The sequence below is a fragment of the Crocodylus siamensis genome, chromosome 2 (genome assembly GCF_052110815.1).
Source record: "Crocodylus siamensis isolate JL-2025a chromosome 2, ASM5211081v1, whole genome shotgun sequence".
Taxonomy (NCBI): Eukaryota; Metazoa; Chordata; order Crocodylia; family Crocodylidae; genus Crocodylus; species Crocodylus siamensis.
Genome location: NC_143396.1, coordinates 216707324 through 216731133, shown reverse-complemented (window position 1 = coordinate 216731133; position 23810 = coordinate 216707324). Strand labels below are relative to the sequence as shown.

Genomic DNA, 23810 nt, shown 5'->3' with positions numbered 1-23810 from the left:
AATCAGGTCCATTGCCAATAGCAATACTACTGGTGGGTTCCTATCAGTGGCAACGAAAGCCAGAGTACAGAATCTGCATCAGCAACACATTTTTAAGAATCACAGTTACTGTAAACCAAGTAGCTGTTACTCATTCAAGTGATAATCTGTGCACATTACAAATGAAAAAAGTTACAAAAGAAAAAAAAAAAAAAAAAAAAAAAAAAAAAAAAAATCAGTGAACCAACCAGTTACCCCTAGAGGAGGCAGCAGAGAAGTAAAGGTCTGCTTGAAGAAAAAAGCCTGAATCTTACATCAGTAAATAATGAGAAGCAAGTTGTGGCTTAAACTCCAACCTGAACTCACTCTCTCCAAGACTTTTGCCTTGTTCAGGTGTTTGCCAACTTTAGTCAGGCAGGTTACAAAGACTACATGAGCTTGGAGTGGAATAAGCACCCCTCTCCAGAAGGAAAAAAAAAGCTTGGCCAAAACCTAGCAGATCAAATTCTTGTGAGTATCAGATCTGGCTGCCTCTTAAAATGCCTTTGATTTTGTGGCATTTACTGAAGATAAGATGTACATGGTTCTCTCTAAATGAGTTTATCTGGAAAAACTAGTGCAAAAAGAGTCTAACCTGTGACATGTTAGTTGACTGCAGCTTAAAAAAAGAAAGCAGGGAGGTTAAGTCAGAACCCATCTTAAAACCAGAAGTTTTGTGCAAGACTTGAGAATGACCCTTTCTGAGATTGATCCTGTAGTGTGCTGTACACCTAAGAGATAAAATACAGATAGGAAGCTGAGATTAGCCTCCTGTGAAGCTGGCAAGCAGGTCCACTTGAAGGTACCCTCACTGCCAGAAGGACACCCTGGAGAAGTCTTTCAGAACTACTTGAGGCTTTCTTAAATGTTTCTGCCCAAATAGTCTCTCACTGTGCTCTGAAGAAGGGAGATGTAGGGCTACTGGGGTCATGTGATGACAAAGTACAACTGTCACAACTTTGACAGGAGAATAGTTGGGTCTCTTTTGGCCTGGTGATGTATTCTATTATCATGGCTTTCATGAGCACATTTCCATGTTAAATCCCCAAATAAGGCAAGAAAGCTTTGGACTTTTGTCTCAGTCCCCTCCCCCCTCCCAAAAAAGGAAATGCATAAGGTGGCCTCCAGCTGATGATTATGTGATCAATAAGATCAAGAAATTACCTCTGCATAAATATTTTTGACTACAATATGCTGGCAAAAGAAAAAGCCAGATTACAACAAACTGATATTATTCCGGAAACACCAAGGTTGTAGGTAGCCAAGAGGGTTTCCCATATTCCTCCTTCCCCAGGGTTTCAAGGATTTTTGCTGTGGGTAGTACTTAAACTGCTGTCTCCAAGAGCAAAAAGGAATTTTAGGAATTTCTTCTTTGGAGCTGGGACACAAGGCCAAGACCCCCTCAGTCACGTCAGACTTATATAGTATAAAGTACACCAAGTGCCACTTAAACCATATACTACTCCAATGTAATATGGATTTTCAAGCTTCTCTAGCTGATCTTTAAGGATCCGCTTCCTAATATTGGAAGCTCTGTTCCCCAGGAATTTGTTTTCAGGAAGTAGCAATGGACCATTTTACTACTCTAATCTGAACAGTGTTGAAGATGATGTCCAACTTTCTTAGGTTTCTTCCCAAGGAGTTAGCTTTTGCTTAACTCCCTGTCACTGCCCTAGGCTATCTGGGTCCGTTGGCCACACAGGCAGTTCTGGGAAGCTGCCACAGGCTGGACAGCACCCCCCTCCACACCTCTTTCCCCCACAAGAACCCAGACCCCACACACCCTGCAGCTCCTCCCTGCCACTGCCAACAGCACATGGCCCCTGCTTTCCCCGCATCCCCTCCAGACTCACACTGGCAAGAGCAGACCAGCTAGAACCCATGTGTACAGCCCCAACCCATCCCGCACCTGCTCCAGACTGCCCACCCACACCAAGCAGAAGCTGCTGACTGGTGTGAGGGAAGAGAGTGGCCACTCTCCCTTGATGCTACTGGGCCTTTCTTGCTGTGGCGGCCCAGAGCTTGTGCCCAGGCTGCCATGCAACTCCTTTCTGCCACCCTCACTGCCACTTCAAAGCCACCCAGCGGAGCAGCAGAGAGTAGCCACAGGGCAGCCCAGGCATGGGCTCAGGGCAGGTGCAGCAAGGAAGACCAAACAGGAGCAAAGGGGTGGGAGCTGCTTTTCCCCTGCACCAAGCAACAGCTGCTGCCTGGCTGCCCACTGCTCAGTGTAGGCAAGTGAGTCTGGAGCAGGTGCAGGGCAGGCCAGGGTCAGGGATGCAAGTGCAAGTTCCAGAGCTGGTCTGCTCCACCAAGCTGAGTCTGGAGCAGGCATGGGCTGGGCTGGGCTCAGGATTGTGCGTGGGGGGCCCTGCCAATACCATGGGGCTAAGGCCAGTTGTGGCAGCAGCCGCCAGAAGGAGCTGCCACCGCTTCCTAGAAAAGGTAGTCCAGCTGTGAAGGGCTTTTGAGAAGGATGTGGCTGCTTGTCTACCAAGAATGACTGTAGATTAAGCCAACTACCTAAAAGAAGGCAACAGAGCTTTGTACTCTCAGTGCAGATACCCCATTCCCACTTTAAACAAGAGTAAGTGCTGTGAAGGGGACAGGCAACTGTGCAGCTACATGTTGCCTGGTTTCCTGGGCAGCTGCCAGCCAGGTCAGTCTTTTCCAGGCCAGATTGCACAAGACTTGAGGAAGCTACAGGGTTCTGGTCCTACAGCCAAGGGTGATGAAAAGGAACACAATACACAATACAGGACTTAAGCTCAGGGGAGCAAGAAGTCATTTAAAAGTAGATTCAGTACCAATAGGGCCTGTTATTCAAAAACAAGTTCTGATTTTGTACATGCATCCCAGGTGCATGTAAAGAATATAATCTGCATGGACAAGCTAGGACTAGTCTGGTTCTTGCAACTTACCCACTATTACACTAACCCCTCTGGCATAGACAGCTATAGATACTATGCCTCCATGGTGGAGAGATTTAGGACATGCGCTATGAAGCATTAAAAAAAGAAAAGGATAATTTCCACATAGACGGACATATAGGCCCCAATTGCTCCTCTACTGAAGCAACCTGGAACTGGGAGACTGGGAAACTCACAAGTCCCACCACCCTCCAGAGTTCACACACAGAGGCGCTTCAAAATGTTAGCATGAGGTATAGACTTAAGGCATCACAAGGCCAATATTAGAGTGCTTTGGCCATTTTTAGAGTTTCAAAGAGTGGGTATGCCTATAATTTTGTTCCCACTATCATGGTATGCCTTAACTAAGAACTGATCTTTCTGCAGTTTACCTCATTTACTATACACTTTCCAACTTCTGTTGGAAACAAGGTAGGAGATTGGGTTTATTTTATCCATCTCTGCCATTTAATTCAATAAGAACTATCCAACTTGTGTAAGGATAGAAGGAGGAATATAATGAAAAAAGATTCTAAGTTGTGCAATTAAGAGTTGTACAAAGGCATAAAGACAAGGAACAAATTAAGGCTGCATCACAGTCTATTCTGTTAAATTAAAGTTTTAAAAGTATCTCACAAGTTTAGCAACTTTAGTCAAGCACCAAATGATTTCCTACACTTAAAGAAAAGCACACGGAAACAAGGGATTCCATCTCATGGAATTCTACTGGCCCCACATGGATCACTGGACTTAAAAAGTTAAAACTGCTGAAGTAATAAGAAACTACCAATGAAAATCAGATGAATAGTTTTCTAGTGGGCTTCATAGCAATTAGGTAAACTACACAGGAATCTTAGTTCTTTTCACAGGGAAAAGTACTGTAGTGGTCAGATCCTTAAAAAAAATACCACTCAGTAACATCTTTTAGAATTTTAAGAGAGAAAAAAAACAAAACAGCTTTAAACACCTCATTCTGGAGTTAATACCCAGTTTCACTAACCCCACCCCCCCAGTAACTCTGAAAAGATGATCAATTACAGGGTTTTGTTTTTTTTGTTTGGGGGGGGGGGGAGGGGGAGGGAGTTAACCAAAGTAATGAACAAATGACACTTGAGGCAAGACCAAAATTATATTTGTCTGAAAAAAAAAAAAAAAGTAAAATGTTAACATTGCAATTAACACTTACAAAATTGTATTCATGTAGAATTAGTGAGCCCAAGAACATTTGCATTTTAGCTGTGATACATTTATCTTGAAATAAAAGTTTAGTTGGTCAAAAAAGGTAGTTAAATACTTACTTATTTCACTGGCAACCTGATTCAGCTTTTCTTGAGATCTGCTGACAAGAGCTACTTTCATTCCACACCTTGCTAACTGAAAATCAAAGAGATACAAAGTCAACCAAATCACAACTACATTCCAGGTTACTAAAAAGTTACCAGGAAACATGATACAGGATATATTGACCAGGAACAGGAAGTCAGGAAAACTACTACTACTACTACTACTATGTCATTATGCTAGTGCACTTGTGTGAATATAATCTGTATGTGTCTGTATCTGTACTCAAGTATAGTTTTAAAGAAAAAAAGCCTTACCTCTTCTGCATAGGCTTTTCCAATTCCATCTGTGGCACCTGTGACCACTAAAAAAAAAAAAAAGGGAGGAAGAAAAAACCCATTAGCTGCCTTGACAACATCCAGCAATGGTGTGGTCATTACCAGGCTAGTAATGAACTTCTGACAAAACAGCCCTTCAAATCAAATTCCCCGTATGTGGTGTATGACTCTTGTTTTTCTAAAGCTTTTATTAAAAAAGAATTAGAAGCATCTGTTTTTCTTGCGTCTGCGCAAGAAACTTTGGAAGTATGAGGAATAAGAGCTTGGAGCCAGCTTGTTAGAGAAAGTTTGGCGGGGGGGGGGGGGGGGGGGGGGGGGGGGGGGGGGGTGGAAATGGATCAAGAGTTTGATGAATGCCTGTACAAGTTTAATACTTATTTCGGTGTTGAACTCTACAGTGCCCTTTCAGCAATTCTTTGCCACTGAACAGCAGCTATCATTGTACTGCTGCCTAATGATCTCTTTATGAACTAGATTAGCACTCCCATTTACCATATTTACCTGAATCCAAGGTGATATACACCCACCTCCAATAATTAGGTTCCATACATGTAAACTATAAACCATTGCAATTTACTATATGTAAAATGGAAGGTCATCATAAATTCATGTTCCACTCCACTGTTGTGAGGAGTGGGTATTGGCCCCTGTACCTTGTCCCTCTACCACTTGCCTTCTACCTGCCTACCCCTGGTGTCTGCCCCCACCCCAACCCCTTACCTCCCTAGAGGACTGTCCCCACCTCCCTCCCTCAAATTCTCTCATTACATACTCCCTTCCATACCTACCAGCATACGTGTGCTCTTTTTAACCCCTTAAATGCCAATTATAATTAAATCTGACATTACAGAATTGTCCTGCAGATGCCCCAAGATGTCTTGTATACTCCCAGGGATATGAATGCCAGAGTTGGGGAGTCCCTGGTCTAGATAATTAAATTTTACCCTTAAAATTTACGTAAGAGCAGCTGCTCTCCCCCCCCCCGTTCAACTCCATGACAAAGTACATTCTTAGTACCCGAGTCCCAAAAGCTTACTGTATTAAACAAGCTGGACCGGGAGTCTTAGTCCAATTCCCTAATCAGCTTTTATTCTATAAAATCTTGCACAGCTAATTCTTAGGAATTGCTGAACATCATGACTGGGCAGCTACAAGTTCTCTTCTGAAGCATCCTATTACAAGTCTTGCTAGTGATACTCAAAACAGAAGCCATCATCTCCCCTGAAGTTCACTTATGGCTGTTAGGTACCATCAACAGGGCTGCTTATGTTTGACTAATGAGTGAGTTGGGAGCTGGTTTCAAGTGCTCATGCCAGTTTCTTTAGAACAGTATGTGCACAAGTGCCCACTTGCTTGCAACCAGCCATGTATAAAAAGGTGTGATCCATTTAGCTAGATGGGACTGTAGTTCTGCAAAGGGACATTGTCCTCTTCACTCAAGGACTAACGTGCTCCTATTTTATTACTGATCTTAAGTCTCATATTATGCATTATCACACAATTTGTTTCCCCAACAAAATATTCTAAACAAAAGAATAAAGCAAAGGGAAAACCTATACTAACATGATACTGTAGTTCGATCATTTAAGCTGACCCGATTTAGATGTTTAGTTTGATGCATTTATGGTGAGGAAGTCACCTTAGGAGACCTCTGAAAGAACAACTCCCACCTCGCTGGAAAAAAAAGTCAACATGTTGCATCTTTCCCTCACCATCTTCATAGCCTCATCTCCTCTTAACCTTTTCAATCTAGGCTAGCAAGTTCTCAAATTTTAAAAGTTTCTGTTTAAAAGTCATTATTGCTTGGTCTTCCCACACTATGTGCTCCTTGATTAAACCTATAAGATGAACTTAAATCATATGCTCCTCAAGACAGGAACCAAGACTTCCTACACGTCATTTAAGCACTTTTCGGAGAAATGTTGAATTCAAAGATTTTATGTATAGTACAAATTATTTTTTACTTGTTTTTTCTTACTAGGAATGTTTACATGACTTTCAAGTGTTCTGTTCTTTAAAGTAAAATCTTAAAAACCAACAAGAGTAGCTGTCACTCAATAGAACGAGCAGAGAAGACTGGGGACTTCAGATGAGGCATACAACAGGAACAGTTTTCCCAACCCTTCAGAGGCTCCTCTCAGCTAAGGGGTCCTGGCTTCAAAGAGCTAGTTTGCCCACCAGAACGCAAATTTAAATCTCTCAGTAGGTCTATGGTTACAGGCCTTGATGTACCACCTAGAAAAAACAAACAGGAAGAAAATGCAGCTACAAGCCAACTCTCAAAACATGTGCTACAAATAGCTACACCCCCTTTATACCAGTCCACTAAAAGGAATTTATTTCCCTGCACACATTTCTGTCCTTCATGCAGGTTTAAAGCAAAAACAAAAAGATGCAGCTCTTATTCCTACACTTCTGTTGATATATTCTGGGCTGCCCTCAGGCCCCAACATAAATTAAAACTACCTCCTAGCCCCAAAGCTGTAAGTGTCTTTTTTTGGCCAGGTGGTAGAACTGGAGTTACAGCGGGTTTTTTTTTAAACCAGGAAGGGGAGGGAGTCGCTCCATTGTCCTCATTTTCCCCATAGATGGAAAAAAAGGTAAGTTCAGAGACTTTTCTGCTTTCTCCTTAATAGTCACGAAAGAGCAGTTTATGAACCATTCTGCTCCTTTTTCCCCCTCCCCCCAAATGTTCTGAAAAAAAAAAAAAAAAAAAAAAATGACAACAGCTCCCAGGTCAAGTCAGTGTACTCCAAGTTTATTTCCCATCAAGCATGTAGCAGCATCTTCAGGGGAATGGGGTAGCCAAGTTCTTCCATAACTTTGGGGGGACACTAGCAACAGCCAGCTTCCTTTCCATTCTCAAATCTTATATACTCTGTGGTGTGGAGCAGGAGTAGAAGTGGCAAAATTCCTCTCTCAAGCCTCATTTTCTCATCCAGCAACACTGCTACTGTACTCTGAGTCTTGTCTACACTTATTTGCCAACATGCCTATAAAAAGGCAATCCTTCTAGTGAACATGTAGCTTATACCAGCCACTATTACCCTCAAGTAACATATACTAGCAAGAGTAACTTTTTGCCAGTTTTTCTGTATCTACAGTAAGATCTTCCCTAGGTATAGCCATATCAGTTAGGAATATGATTCCCCCCCTTAACCAACATAGGTATTTCAGCAAAACTTAAGTAGACAGCTGTTTCATCTTTGCAATCAGCATGATCCATATGGGGTGGAAGCTCTGTGATTAAGTTTGGGGATGATACTAAGGTGTGGGGAAATGCGGGCAAACTGGAGGATAGGGTAAAAAAAAAAAAAAAAAAAAAAAAAAATCCAGGATGACCTTGACAGATTGGTTTTGTGGGCAAAACAGAATCAAATGAGGTTTAACAGGGAGAAGTGCAAGGTTCTTTATCTGGGTAGGAAGAACCTATACCATGACTACATGACGGGTGGTGGTACAGTGGCTGGCATGGGATCTGCAAAGGGTCACCACTGACGGGAAGATGAACATGAGCCAAGTGTGATGAAGTCACCAGCACGGCAAATAGAACCACGGTGTGCAACAGTCGATGTGCTGCCAACAGATCTAGGGGAGGTGTTTCTACCTCTGTTCGGCGCTGGTGAGATGACAGCTGGAATACTGTGTCCAGTTCTGGGCACACTTCAGGAAGGATGTAGATAGCTCAAGAGGGTATAAAAGGAGGGCCACCTGTATGATTATGGGCCTGGAGACTCTGGGAACTGGCCCTGATCAGTTTGAGTAAGAAAAGGCTGGAGCGGTGACTTGATAGCTGCCTAACTAGTATGGTCAGAAGTGAGCATCAAGATCTAGGGGAGCAACTCTTCAGGAAGGCATGTCAAGGGAGGACAAGGACCAATGGGCAAAAGCTAACAGAGAGTAAATTCAGGCTGAACATAAAAAAAAAAAACAAAAAAAAAAAACACACATACACACACTTTCTGTAAGGGTTACCAGAATCTGGAACACTCCCAGAAGAAGTAGTGCAGTTCACATCTTTGGAGGTGTTCAAGATGAAGCTGGATAAGCACCTTGTTGAGCTCATTTGTGCCCAATAAACTTCCTGCCCATGGCAGGGGACCGGATGTGATGATCTTGAGATCCCTTCTGGTCCTTCTATTCAATTCTATGAACTTATGTTAGAAACTAACAAGATACAAAAGTTGTGTGCTCCTATAATACTGTCTAGAGTATTTAAATTCATCCATTTCAACTTGCTCCATTAGAATAACCCCTACTCTCTATTTTGGTTAAATGAATCATAGGGTGGGAATGAACCTCAAAGGTCATCTGGTCCAGCCTCCTGCACGTGTTATTCCTAAAGAGCACAGAAACATTACTTTGTCCCATGTCACAGAAGCGTTCCCTTCCCATATGATATCATGCTTTGGTTACATCTACACAAAGACAAAAGGTGTTTTTAAATCACATTAGGCAATACATAATTGATTTTAAGATTTTACTGCATCTGTTTCCCCCCCATACACACACACAATTAAGTTTTGCCTTGTCCACACTTGGCCATGACTGCATGATGTCTATCATTTGATTAACTCATCTTCCTACTCTAAAGAGGTGGTCTCAGGCTCTCTCTAAGCCAGGGGCAGACAATTATTGTGTGTGGAAGGCCACATACTTTGTTTTGGCAAGCCATTGAGGGCCGCATGACAGGCAGCCAGGGGCAGATTAATATTAGTTTTCTAAATTTTTTAAAGAACGGATAGAATGGGCTGGGGGGCTGCATCTGGCCCACAGGCCGCAATTTGCTCACCCCTGCTCTGAGCGCAGGAGTTGCACTATGTGATGCTGGCCCAATGCAGTCAAGGCTCTAGAATCAGACTCCTAGAAAATGAAGTTCACTACAGTACGAGGGCTTACATAAAAACAGGAAAAACAGACTAAGCAAGGACAATAAGGACCTAAAAGTTTTATTTAGCCCAACTTAGAAAAACAGGTGCGCACCCTTTCATGGAGACTATTTAGTGCATTGGCTTACTTAGAAAAAGTAATTAAAAAAAAAAAAAAAAAAAAAAGAAGTCAGTCAATGGAGGCAAAATTAAAAGGAACTTTAATCCATTAACTGCACTTACACTGAAACTAGTTTCCACACAGTAGTTCACACCATTTTAGCCAAGCTGGTTGATAAAAGACATTTGAGTTTGTCTACATGGCAAAGTTACAAGTAATTTACACTTAGAGTGTGAACTCGCAGTTTCATCTACTACACAGTAACTGTCTGGACACCTGGTGCACTGAGGCAGCTTATTCCCTTGTGTGCGCATCATGACATGAAAACAGCAGCCATTTTTTACATATAGGGTAGACAATGATTGAATTAGTGGGAAAGCTACTCAAAGAACTGGGAATGAGTAGAGGGAAACAAGAACCCTCACAGCAGCACATCTTAACACAATCAATCCACTGATTTAACAAAACAAAAAAAACAAAAACACCAATCCCTTTCTATAAGCCCCACATGAAGTCACAATCCATCCTGGCCTGATTCTTGACCAGTCTCGGTTTCACACATGCCCAAAAGCCTTGGTCCTTGATTGTATGCAGTACCTTCTGCTTCACTGATCTTTAGTCTCCACACAAAGCAGCAAGAATGGGGGGGGACATCTTCCCCCCCCAAAAAAACTTAAGTATGAGCAGTCACCTGGTTGAAAGCCAGTCCCAAAGCCAATTAAATGCTAACAGTTCTCAACCTTTTTAGATTCAGTGTACCCCTCAACTTCTCAATTTGGCAACAGTGCAACTGAGAACCACCATTATGGTACACCAGCTTGCCTCAGGGGTTCTCTCCCAGACTTCTGCCAATGCCACAGCCAGGTGAAAGCCCCACATGCCTTGTGCACAGCCTGATCAGGAAGGGCTGCATCATTCCTGCCTGCATTAGTGATCCGATGCACCAAATGCATTCAGGATTGGGTGCTCTTGCCCTAGCTTTTTCTGGTCTGGCCTTGCACACTCATCCTGGCAGTTTCACGTGGAGGCAGCAGCAGCAGCTTTGAGAAACAACCAACACCAGGTAGAACTGCCCCCATGCACTTCTGTTCCCAGGAGGCATGTGCACAGCTAGACAAAGGAAGGGCCATGACAACGGTGATCGCTTCTGCCACCATTCAGTTCATCAAGCAAGTGTAATGCAGGCAGGAGTGCTAGGATTCATCTCAGCCTTTCCTGATCTACCTTCACATGGAGGTATACTGGCCATGGCAGGACACATGGCACAGCATTCCTTAAAGCAGGGGTTTTCAACCTTTTTGGGTCGGGGTACCCCCAGCAGCTCAATGAGCGCAGGAAGGAGTCCCTACAGTGTGTGGCAGCTAAACTGGAAGTGCCAGCAGCTTCTCCATGCTACTGCTGTGTACCCCCAGGGCCTTCCAGAATACCCCCAGGGGTATGCATACCCCCAGTTGAACACCCCTGCCTTAAAAGCAGGAGCAGGCAATTATTTCAGGGAGAGAGTCACTTACTGAGTTTTGGCAAGCCATTGAGGGTCGCATGACAGGCAGCCAGGGGCAGATAAATATTCATTTTCTAAATTTTTTTTTAGGGCCCTGCAGCCCGGAAAGAGTCATCTGGCAGGCCACATCCAGCCCACGGGCCACATTTTGCCCATCCCTTAAAGCACTGCAGCTGAAAACTACTGGGTTAAAAGCTTTGGGTCAAAGTAAAAAACTTGCCACTGTGGCCTCCAGAAGATTAAACCAAAAAAACACCACACAGCTCAGACCTGTGGTTAGTCAGGGACTCTGGTTTTCTGTTTTAAAAAAATCGTTAAATAAATAAGAAGTTAAAAGCAGAAAGAAACTCTCTCTGCTGAACAGTGTTTTATTGGTACATTTACTTTAAAGCAATATGGAAGCCTCCCAGCACCCCAATCATTATTAGGCATTCAGAATTTATTTTATTATAATTTTGGCATTTGATTTGGGGTAAGGGTGGTTGTTTTTTGTTTTTTTTAAATCTGAGCACAGTGTGAAGTGGGAGAGAGTCAAGAAGTGTTCATCAACATCATAGGTGCCAAGTACATGGGGGGGGGTCTAATGGCCCTGGGCCCCCCTTGGGAAGAAGGCAGGATGACCACCCATCCTTAATTGGGCAAAATGGGAACATCAAGACCTGGTCCCAGGCTGCAGGACTCTGGGACAGCATATCCCAGATTCCCAGTATTATGCAAGGATCCAGGTTTTCTGTTCACCATGTAGAAGTGTGGGACTCTGTGGGTTTCCCCTTACAGGCTGGCAGAGTTCCAGCTGCAAGGGCTGCAGGGAACAGGATGCAGGCAGTGCCATGTGCATGTATGCACATGCAGACATGTGTACAGCCAGGACTACAGCTTTAGGCAGTGGTGGAGAACAGCTCCCCAAGCTGCCTGCAAATAAGTCTACCGAGTGGGGGGGGGTTCAGACTGAAGCCCCCACAGTGAGGGAACAGGTGGGGCAGGAAGTAGGAGACAGACATGGGTGGCTCATCTAGGGAGCTGCTAGGGGAGGGGGAAGAAAAACCAAAAACAAACATATGCCCCCCAAATCTGTGCAGGGGCAGGGGCTGATGCAGGCTGCCCACCAAATCACATCACTGCTGCTGCCCCCACTGAGTTGTGCCCCTGAGAAAAAGGCCCAGAGACATCATCTTAGGCCCCACCCCTAAAAAAAAAAGTCAGTGCCTTATGCTTACCATGACTTTAAAGTCAGCACTGAGGGAGACTGCATGCCATTGACAATACCACGTGTTACTGAGATGGGCTGCACTAATCCATCTTCATGATTCAGGCCCTAAGAAAGTTGCGGATTTCTTGTCAAAAATGTGTGGCACATGAGCAAGTACAGTATCATTTTTCATGGAATAGTCACAGAACTACTGGGACCCATTTGCCAAGAGCAATGGTAGTTGCTCCGTGACTATTCCATGAAAAACATGATACTTTATCTGTACACGTGCAGCAGGCAGGCACAGCTATAAGCAGTGAAAGGCTGGAGCTAAAAGGGGCTTAGCTCCCCAAAACGCAAGGCAGCACAGAGGGCTGCAAGGCAGGGCAGGGCAACCCACACACACAGACAAAGCCTCCAGGTGGCTGGGATTGCAGCCAGATAGTGTGCAGGGCACTGCCTACCACAGCAGGTAAGTCAGGGAAGAAGATGATCAAGGTCCCCGCAGTGCAGGAAGGAGTGAGGCAGAAGCAGGAGCAGGTTATAGGATGCTTGGAAACCCAGGCAGCTCGTCCAGGGACATAAGGAGACTCCTACCACCGTGCACACCTTGGGAGAGGTCCCACACGCCCCCCAGATTTGTGCATAGGGCAGAGGCAGGCTGCTGCTGTGGGCTGGACTCTGCACCCCGCTACTGGTGCCTCAGGAGCTGGCTAATGCATTCAAATGTGCCTGCTGCCACTGGCTCAAGGCACCAATAGCAGGGTGCAGAGTCCAACCCACAGCTACAGCCCACCTCTGCCCCTCGATCTGCTCTCCTCCCCCCAGTCCCTTCCCTGACTTACCTGCTGTGGTAGGCAGTGCTCTGCACACCACCTGGCTACAGTCCCAGCTACCTGCAGGCTCCATGTCCATTTGTGCATGCCCCCTTTCTCCCCGCCCCTGCTGCAGCTGCCTGGAGCCATGCCCGAGCTGCCCTGCAGCCCTTTGTGCATTCCGCCACCTATGCTTGCAACCCTTAAAGGCTGTGGTGTGGATCAAATTTTGGTATTTCTTGGCAGTCCAAGAAGTCACAATTTTCTCAGGGCCCTACTAATTAAACGTGCCCCTTGATATATGTTTGCTCAGTGCGGGCCACATATTTTACAGTCATGCTCAATGTAGGTTGCATTTAAGACCCACTTCAGAGCTGGTTTCCATTACTGGGCAGATGCTGCTTTTGGCATCAGCTGAAATGATTGACAGTGTATTCAATGAGGTTTCTTTGCACATAAATATGATTAGGGGCTTCCGCCGCCTCCTCATTTTAATTGGATAAAAAAAGCCTTATCCTGTATTCTAGTAAATATGGTAGCTGACTTGGAGTGGGCCCAAAACTTCTGTATAAAGAAAGCAAGTTTAATTAAATGGATTTATTTATCATCGTCCTCAAGAACCTTGATACCAAAGGAATGAATGACCTGGTATTAGTTCAGATGCACACTGTTCTGGGAAAACAGTAACTTGAATTGATTTAAAAATTAAAGGTAAATGGATTAAAGGTTGGCAAATCCACATTTTGCTTGATGTCTTGAAAGCTTTTATGGTAAAGTTCTTCCTATCACGCTACCCAGCATAGCTATATTGACAAGTGCTGCTCATATAATTGTTCGCTTTTGAAACAGTGTGGTTCTGCAATTATGTAGGTGCTACCGATGGCATGCATGTCGCCATTTCTGATCTAGCCTTTGGTATAAGCAAATGTTAATAGGAAGCATACTGCTCTTTTGTTATGCATGTGTTTGGCGACTGCCATGGCAGATTCACAGGCACAGTTGCCGAGTACAGAAATTTTGGTCCGTACTGATTATCTGGTCCGTTTTCCACATGGGCTGCATTCCACACTTCATTCCCTCCTGAGGGAGTCATAAATAGGATGTCTAAACCACCTGCCTGTGCATGGACAAGGATGGTTCTGAGGCTCACGATACCCAGAATTCTCTCATTCTTCCTGAAGTCAAAAATCGCAGCCATGACAAAGATGTTATTCTAATCATTTATCTCCAACTCAGCTCTCCTTTCTTTGCTATACAGCCACCCCAAGAATACAACAGGATGATGGCATAAAAGCATGGGATGCGCATTGTGAAAATCCAAACCTCACGACTAGCATGACCATCCTTTTCAGCAGTGATAAGTGAAAGCAAGCATGCAGAACTCCACTGCTCTGCTTTACTAAGTTTGGCTAAAGCACAATAACTAGATCACTGCTCAACTCAAGGTCAGCCTGCAGTAAAAATAGGATTAAAAAGAATAAGCCTACCTTCAGACATTCACCTGGCACCTTAAAGACACTGGAAACAAGCCACAGGCCTTGTTGCCACTAGTCAAGCCAAATGCTACACACCCTTCCATGTTTCTTTTGACTAGCTGCAGACAAGCTAAAGCTCTGTGCATCATCTCCAGTAGGCTCTTAAAACGAAAAGTAACTACATGATAGACTTTAATCGTGCACATGTGTCTGAGCCACAGTAGGTTTTGATACTAAAAGATAAACTAAGAAACAAGTCAGCCCTTTAGAAGCGGTGCCATTCACATAAAACTTCACTGCATAGGTAAGCTTACAATGGGTGTGAAGTGCATTACCAAGAATCTGAATCTTCAGCTACAAAATACGAAAGCTTTACCAAGTGTGACAGCTCTTACAGAAGAGAAAAGCTGGCAAGACTAAAGACTATCCCTGCTTGGCACCAAGCAGTGTTTCACTTATTACAGATTTATATAAAACACTGGCAATTGACCAATGCCTAGCTCCCAGATTATCTGCAGCCAACAAAAAGTACTGTAGTCTGTGATGGTGAAAAATATTCTACTTTTTGTCCTCAGCTTGCTAGGAACAGTTATTTTTAGTAAGAGCCCAATCAACCTTATCAAAATCAAGCATCAAAAATAGACTGGAGAAACACTGGAAGCAAGTGCTATTTTTAGCTGCTCTGTCTATTCCCTGCCATTATCCACCAAATTCTGACTGCACAGCCCATGCACGAGTGCTTAGTTATTCTAGGCAGATCCTCGTCGTGACCCGTTTTTTCCCTGAACACCTGAATGCAGAAAACACTCGATTGATTAAAGATTAATACTGCCGCAAACCGTGACAGACGAAAGGCAGCCGAGTGCTTTTGGGGAGGGGGAGAATATGGAATGACAGAGAGCTTGCATCAGTATTCCTCTTGGGGATCTATTACATGGAAAGAAAATTGCTATTTCAATTCCCTTTTGTTGCTAAAAATAGCAGCCCCAATTGATTCAAGCAAACAGGGCACCGGCTTAGCAATGCCAAATTTAGAAACCACTGAAGTCCCAAAGAGTGAACACTAACGCAATCTAACACATGCCAGCTCATATTTAACAAAGAACAAAGAAGATAAGCATGCAGGCTGCAAGTTAATAAGGCAGTAGCAACTCCCTGCATTTTTATTAAAGAAAAACAAAACTTGGTGCAAAAATAAAAAATGTGAATTGTACTCCCAATTCACTTAAACAGCTAATAGTTCTGCAGGAAAACTGTCTGCACTTAAACATTTTGTATACTTTCGGGCATAAAAAACACTTCCATAAGACTGAAGATGAACAGAAAAAAAAAAAAAAAAAAGTAGTCAACAGTCTACATGACCCTTTGGCTAACTAGCCTAGGGAAGGAGGCTCAAGTCCTGGAGGCAGCTACTAATTCGGTAGTGCGGTCTTTGTGCAGGACTTTGGGAGGAGATGTGTAGAATAGCCTAGTTATTTGCACATAGTTATTGTTAAATGAAGAGCAAGGCTGACCGAAGTCTCCATTTTGCTTTAGTAGATTCAGAAGAAATGTCTGGATGGATGTGGCACTTCGCCTGGGAACCTTTTGAGACACCACCAGCAATACAGAAGCATCTTCTCTCTCCATTTTCACGGGCACTCCCAAAAGGTCATGGATGACAGGCTATGAGACTCATCTGGAACTATTCTGTATGCAACTGCTAAAAACAAACAAAACACTCTTGAATGGGCAGGTTGTGTAAAAAAGTCAAGCTATGGGCTGGGAACCTCAAGTGATGCATCCACAAGAAGGAAAAAAAAAAAGTATATATTTTTTAAAGAATATGTTAATATCTTAAAATTTATTAACTGCAATTGTCTTGTTTTTACCACATGGTAAATAATTTGATGGCATAAGTGAATATGGCAAGACATCTTTCACCCTAACTAATTCTAATTAGAAAGAGGTAGTTAGTCATGTTTAATATTTAAATATCCCTCTTATCACCCTTAAAAGCCAGAAAGAAACTAAACAAAAGGCCCCTGCTGGAGCAATTAACTGCAGGGAAGGAATGGGGTATGGCATCTTAAGGGCCATTTCCAATATCTATATGGGGGTGGGGGGGGAATAAATGAAAGTTTTTAAAAAACACTCCCAAATGTCACATGAGGGATCTTGATTGGTAAGGAAGTAAATCCCAAAACTGATTTTACAGAAAGACATGCTATGTTTTATATAGGGATCTGCTACACAACTAAGAAGTTTGAGCTCCTCTGCAGATCTGAATTGTGACAGCACAGCTTGGGGGCAGGGGGAAAATGGAACCTCACATGCAAGTCCTAAACCAGGTTTGTCCAACATGTGGCCCTCCAAGCAGTTTTCTGGGGCCCAAGGTACTGCAATAGGAAACAAAAGTAAACACTGTACTTTTGTTGGGGGGGGGGGGAAGGGGGGCTGTGATGTGATACCGCTTCCTGTGAGGTCACTGAATATGGCTCACTAGCCCACTGGGTGATAAAAAGTTCATGATCTGGCCCCACATTCAAAAAAGGTTGGGCACCCCTGTCAGTTACTAAGTCAAAGATGACCTTCAACTTGTAGCCCTGGATGCTGTTGGTGGTGACTTCCAGAGAACGTAGGTGCTGGAGATTGAGATGGCAAGTCGTCCCAGATAAGGGGTCAGAGGAGGAGAAATGTTAGAGTACTTGATATTGTGACAGTGACTAATTACATGCAAGTGATACTGCTACACAAGAATAGAATAGGAAGAAGGGATCAGGCGAGGGGAGCCAAGAGGAGATAGTGGATCCACCACCACGCAAGTAATAGCGAATAACATCTCACCACAGATGGTTCTGGAGTCGCCTTCTGCAATAAGGATATTCCATGTTTGGATATAAAAATTTACCCAAACTTCTATCATATGGAGAAATAGACTTTATGCATTTTTTTGGACAGATGGAATATCTGAAGAATGTATGTACTTGAGATGAAATTAATTTAGTCCTTCTTGAATTCAGCCGGTTCCATCTTAACAATAAAAAGTTTTAATGACTTGAAACAAAGGATCCAAGTGATGTCAAGTTACAGAATGCATGCATTAAGCAGTGCACAGCTATTCTAGTAAGGATCTGGGTACCCTCCCCCAATGTACTGAAGCTTTAATTTCTTCAAATTTTGTATCCAAATATGGTGCATCTTCATTGTAGAAGACAGCTCAAAAACATCTGTGAGAAGATGTTATTTGCTACTACAGTACAGTCGCAACTTACGTGTATTTAACTTGCGCGAATTCGGCTTTACACGCTCAGCTGCTGAGGCTGGCTGCCGGGTGCTGGCTAGGGCGCGGTGCGTAGCGTGGCACTGCGCAACACTGCATGGTATTGCCTGCATGCGTCAACATGGCTAGGGGGCCCACGCTCAGCTGGCCGCCTTGTTCAGGCCCTGTGGCAGCTGCTCAGCACTGAGCCCAGCGATTTCAGCTACACGCAATTTCTACTATATGCGCTGACCTGGGAACACAATTCCCGTGTAAACTGCAATTGTACTGTAATTATATGCTGGTAAATCAACTATCTGCTCCCTTCACACCTTATCCCTTCTTCCTATTCTATTCTTGAGCAACTCCAGCACCTACATTCTCTGCAAGTCACAAATAGTACCCAGAGCTACAACTTGAAGGTCATCTTTGACTCTTGCCTCACCTTCCTGCCCTCCCCCCTCCCCCACCTTTTTTGTTGCGCTTATTTGGGGTTGGGAAGAAAGAATTCAGTTTAAGATAGTGGCAGGACCATGCTAGAAACAGACTGAGATATGGGATTGAATAGGAAACCAAGCTGACCACCAAGTCTGTCTTGGCACCTCAACATGCTGACAGTGGTTTTGGTTTGTCAGTAGAGTCAGAGAGAAGGGAAACCAATCCTTGCAAGCCCTTCAGAAAAAGAACACACCAAACTGGAGAAGAGCGAAACTAGTTCCACTAAGATGTGTTAAAAGGAACAGATGTGGAGGTAGAAGTAACAAGAGCGCAATATCATGAAAGCCAAGAGAAGACAAGTTTAGTAAGGAGTGATCCAAGTCAAAAGTAGCAGGCAAACAGGACAGAAGCTCAGAGTTTATAGTCACGGGAGGAAAAGAACTCAGGAGAAAACTATTTCAGTGGAGCAGAGAAGGTGGAAGTTAAACTGCAAAGGATGGAGCTGAAAGAAACAAAACAAACACGGTGCAATAAATAAAGCCTGCATCTTTGAGCTTCTTAAAAGCTAGGGTGCAGGGGAGGCAGAAAGAGCAGAGAGATGCCAAGAGGGCTTTCAAATACTAAAAATAAAGTAAAGTAAGTAAGTTTTGGAACTGAAACACCATATGATTATAGTATTCTGAGCATTTAGTTAATACATGGTTAGTTATAAAAACCAAGCATTGCAACCAGTCACACAACACAAAAAGGCAACCTATATATTATCTACTAAGGTTGATTCAAGCTATTTGCACACAGAAAGACCAAAAATTAAGTCACTGTGAGCCCAACTAAGCTACACCTCCAGAGTGATAATCAGTGCCAAGTCTGAAGAGACAGTAGTTCAGAACAGTGTATTTGTTGTTTCAATAAGAGTGTACCTCACCTGCATACAAGTTGTGCCATGTACACCCCACTTCCCCCTGAAACTCACATGGTGACTTCTGACATAGAAATGCCACTTACTTCTTTGACAAAGCCTGTCGATGGCCACCTTGGCACAATTCTAGATTCTGACATGTGTGACTAGCTACTGTTATCTAGCAGTATGCCCATCTGATCTGTAAGAATCTGGTTCTCAGAGACTCTACAATTCCTTGGGGCAGGAATCATATTCATTTCACACAGTACTGTCACCAAATTCAATGAAATAAGTCTTCTCCCTATTTGACATTTATCAGGCCACACAGTTAAGAACTGGTCCATGGCTAAAGAACTAGAAAAATGTACTGCATCTCACGCAAGTGAGAAGTAATAAGACTTTCATCTCCTTCTCTAGGGAGCTTATCCCATAGTTTAAGATCTTGCCAGCAGGGGGGAAATTCTGGATATTTAAGCCAAAATTGCCATTAGTAAATTCCATCCTATTACTTAGTTTTGCTCAACTACCAGGATACACTAGCAATCTTACAATGCCTCAAGACTAGAAAAGACTCAACACCTTGGTGCAGTTTTTGCATTAAACACACTGAAGTTTATTCCAAATAAATAAATAAATATTTGGCCCAGTAGCTATTCTAGATATGCATCTGATGCACATATACCCCAAACTTACATTTTACATAAAGGAAAAATTCTTCTCCCTCAGCAGAGATGTCAATTTCAGTACAACACGTTTTTTGGGGAACAGAGAAAGATTACAGAGTGAGGAATCATAACGTGGTGCCACATCCATTTTTTTTCCAACCTTGCTTTCAGCTCTATGCACTAGAACAGTTCACCCATAGTAGACAATAAATGGAGCTACGTAAGCAGCTGTGTAGAGAAGATGAATGAACTGAGTGACGTTAAAGATCTGCGAATTGAAAACTCTAATACATGAATTGGAAGAAAAAAATAAAAATAAAAATAAATAAAAATCAGCCCAGTTATTCTCCCCCCTTTAAGAAAAAGGCATACAGCAGGACATAAAAAGGAGGAGAGGGAGGTGAAAAAAACCTGGTCTCTGACATATTTATAACAACTGATGGCCTGTCACCCAGACGCTGATGAATATTTTTTTACGGGATAAAAATGGCAACCTAGAGTCTAAAAATAAAGTGCTGTGCTGCAGACCTGTCTGGTTCAGCTACACCACTGGAATACAAAACACACTCCCTCGTTGGTACATCTCGACTAGGATTTTACAATGAAGAAAAGGCTTGTTCTACAGTTTTAATTTTCAGAATTAGGATTTGATAGAGATTTAAATTAGCATTATGTTGTCTTTGCATTGTACTGTTTCATTTAGTTTTATTAGCAGATTTGGTTTGGGTTTTTTTTTAAAGAGGATTTATACATTTAAAAAAAAAAAAAAGCACAACAAAAAAGGCAACACCTAACTCTCACTATACAGAGGAAAAAATTCTTCCCTCCCCTCCCTAGACAATTATAGGAGTACTATATTTATCAGCATCTTGTGGCTCAATTTATAAACAAGTCACACTATGAAAAATAAAAATTTTCAACACTACATTGTAATAGTATCCATACTACCACCAAACACCCTTTAGATGGGAGAAAAGAGAGCCTATTAACTTCAATTAGTATTGGAACTTGGAATAAAAAGCTGTTAGCTAAAGAATCAAAGAGAGAGTGATCATCATTCACTAGGAGCATTAATTCATCATCTACTCGATCCACACAGCAGACAAGCTGCCTTATGCAGTAAAGGTTCTATTTTTGGTAAGTGATGCATAGCTGCAAGGATTCTCCCAGAACCCTTCACTTAAAAAAAACCTCAAGACATAAGACATTGTAGGAGATGCTTAATAACCTTGCATTATGTCACCTTCCCACTCCATACATCTAAACTGGGGGGGGGGGGTGAAGAACAGCAAAAAGAAATGCACAAATGCAAAAAAAAAGAAAAGAAAAGAAAAGGGACTTATCCAAAAAAAATTTGCCACAGGACACCATAGATGAGTAGTGCACAACACTGTATGGCAAAATCGGACTTCTAATTGTTTGGAAGAGATGGGGGGGGGGGGGGGCCATAAGTGCATGCACATGGTAGTGGGAGGAGGGGGTACTTTAAACTTGCATGTGGCCTTTTTTTTTTTTTTTTAATCCTCTCAAAAGCTATATCCAGTCTTTAACTAGTTCTACAATTCTTGTGTACCGCTGACAACTTAAGACACTTTATCCATGTAATTCTATAGATGAGCAAAAAAGTTCTAGAAATACTAGTTTTAAATATCAGGAAAGTTAGGTAAGACTTCTTTTCAAAACAAGAAAACAAAACAAACCCAACAACACATCAAGATGTCTGAAACTAAAATCTAAACTAATTGTGTGAAATATTTTTCATTGCCTTGACATCTGATAAGGTATACAAAGTTTGGTTGTTTTCCATTAAAAGTAAAATTCACACACTTCATTTATTTTGGTTAAAATGCAGGAAGACAACAAAGAAATTCCAGAATCCAGATCTGCTGCCGAGAAGAATGGACATTTTGCTTCTGCAGACATAAGGACTGCCATAAGGACCACTGGGCCAGACTACAGGTTTATTTCAGTAGGTTGGCAACAGCTGGACCTTTTGGAATGGGCAATTAATTACCTGGCACACTTTACAGACCCTTCCCCCCTCCCCCCAACACCTGCTCCTCCTGCAATTAGAGGTGCACCCTGCTGCATGCCTGCCTCAAGTGTGCCAGGCTACAGGCCATCCATTGCCTCCTCAGGAAGCTCCTATTGGAGGCTCTGGCTGCACTTTTACCCTGCACACTTGATTTCACATATACCCCATACATAGCCCCACCAAGTCTTGGGACCCTCTAGCATCACCTGTCAACCTACAAGATCAGGAAGGATGTATTGGCCAAGTGGAATGTAAAAACTGAAGGACTTCTAGCCCCCTTGGTCCTGCCCAACCTTGGCTATGCACATCTCCAAGCAGTTCTACTAGCTGGCATACACAGACTCCTTGGACACATTCAAGGGACAATGGACACTAAGCAGGCATGTCCTCCTTCAGCACCCTTATATAGTTATCTTAAAGCCCACTTTCCTTTTCCTATTTGCACCCATTTTGTCCAACAGAATTTTGTCCCTCCAACCACCAAAAATTTTTTTGGGCGTGGGGGGCAGGAAGGAGGTAGAAAGTGGGAAGGAAGCTTTGTAGGTCCTGCACCCACTGTCATCATATAGCAACTAAAAAACTGTCACACAATGACAGAAAACAGCAGATGCTGAAGGGGAGGGCAAATAGGGTAAAATTCTGGGCATTTGTACAGCTTTTCTTCTCCCACTACAGATTTTTAAAAAATCCAGAGGCTTAAGAAGTTCCAATTCAGAAGCTGTACATTTATCTATCATCTTTCGGCCATAAATTTATTCAACTCCATTCTGAACAGAGTTAAGCCATCAGCCTTTACAACATCTTGTAGCAATGAGTTCCACAAGTTAGGTTTCACGCAATGTGCAGCTACCACCTAACCCGTTACCACTGTGCCCCCTAGATCTAGTATTTTAAGATACAGTAAACAAATTCCTATTTACTTTTTTGGCACCACCATTTAGTATTTCCTAAATGGTATCATTCTCCTACCTCAGCAATTTCTCTCTAAACTAAGTTCTCCTTATACAGAAGCCCCACCTTAGCCCTGATCATCCTTGTTGCTCTTCTCTACCTTTTCAAGTTCTTAAGTCCTTTTTGAGATTTGGGGGGGGGGGGGGGGGGGGGACACCAAATCTGCTTACAGTGTTTAAAAAGTATGGAAACACCAAAACAAAAACACAAAAACCCCCAAAAGCCCAGCAGCTAGCTACGGTGCCATGAGATTCTTTCATAAAAGTACCAAATAAACTTTAGTGCTGTTAAATGTGAGTTATGTAGGTGCCTGCACAAGATAAACCCAGAACCTTCCATTAAGACTCCAGTATCAAAACCATTCTGGCTTGTTGCACACAACTTGGACTGCAAACAGGAGAATTGCTCTACTACAGTATTTACTCAAATCCAAGACAAGTGTCCCTCACCCCTATCAGCACTGGGAGGGAAGCAGCTTTGTCTTAGATTTGAGTACAAGCCTGGGGCTACGGCAATTAAGCTCCAGCTTTGGCCTCAGACTCAGGGCCAGGGCACCACCTGTCCTAGGCCAGGGTGGCTTATGTGATGGGTATACAAGAATTCCCCCACTGCATACCTTAGGCCCTAGCCTCAGTAGCTGCCATCACTGTTTCTGCCTGGCTACACTGGGGTATGTACTGCTACCGGCTCCTACCCTGGGGGTCTTTAAGACAAGGCTAGACAATCACCTTGCTGGGGTCATTTGACCCCATATTCTTTCCTGCCATGGCAGGGGGTCAGACTTGATGATCTGCTCAGGTTCCTTCCAACCCTACTAACTATGAAACCCCAGATAAGTAGGTGGCAGGGGTTCAGACTCTAGTCTTCCTTGCATGTCCCTCACTCCCATCATGTGGCCTCACCCCCACTTGCCCCTCTGCAACCCCTTTTCCCCTCACTACACAAGCTAATCTGGCCTAGGACAGGCTCAGCACCAAAACCAGAAGCAGCTGGAGCTGGGCTGCCATGTGCTGGTATTCTCACCCCCCACAGCTGCTTTCTCTGCCACAGCTGTGACGAGGGTG

The 23810-nt window shown here is 43.3% G+C and overlaps 1 protein-coding gene across 1 annotated transcript in view; it reads right to left on the bottom strand.

Moving 5' to 3' along the window:
* Positions 1 to 23810, bottom strand: part of HSD17B12 (hydroxysteroid 17-beta dehydrogenase 12) — a 135614-nt gene that overhangs the window by 88908 nt on the left and 22896 nt on the right. The window contains exons 2-3 of the mRNA XM_090032968.1: positions 4526 to 4572; positions 4226 to 4301 (exon numbers count right to left, since the gene is read on the bottom strand). Coding sequence (XP_089889094.1) covers positions 4226 to 4301; positions 4526 to 4572 — 123 coding nt within the window. The remainder of the gene's footprint in view (positions 1 to 4225; positions 4302 to 4525; positions 4573 to 23810) is intronic.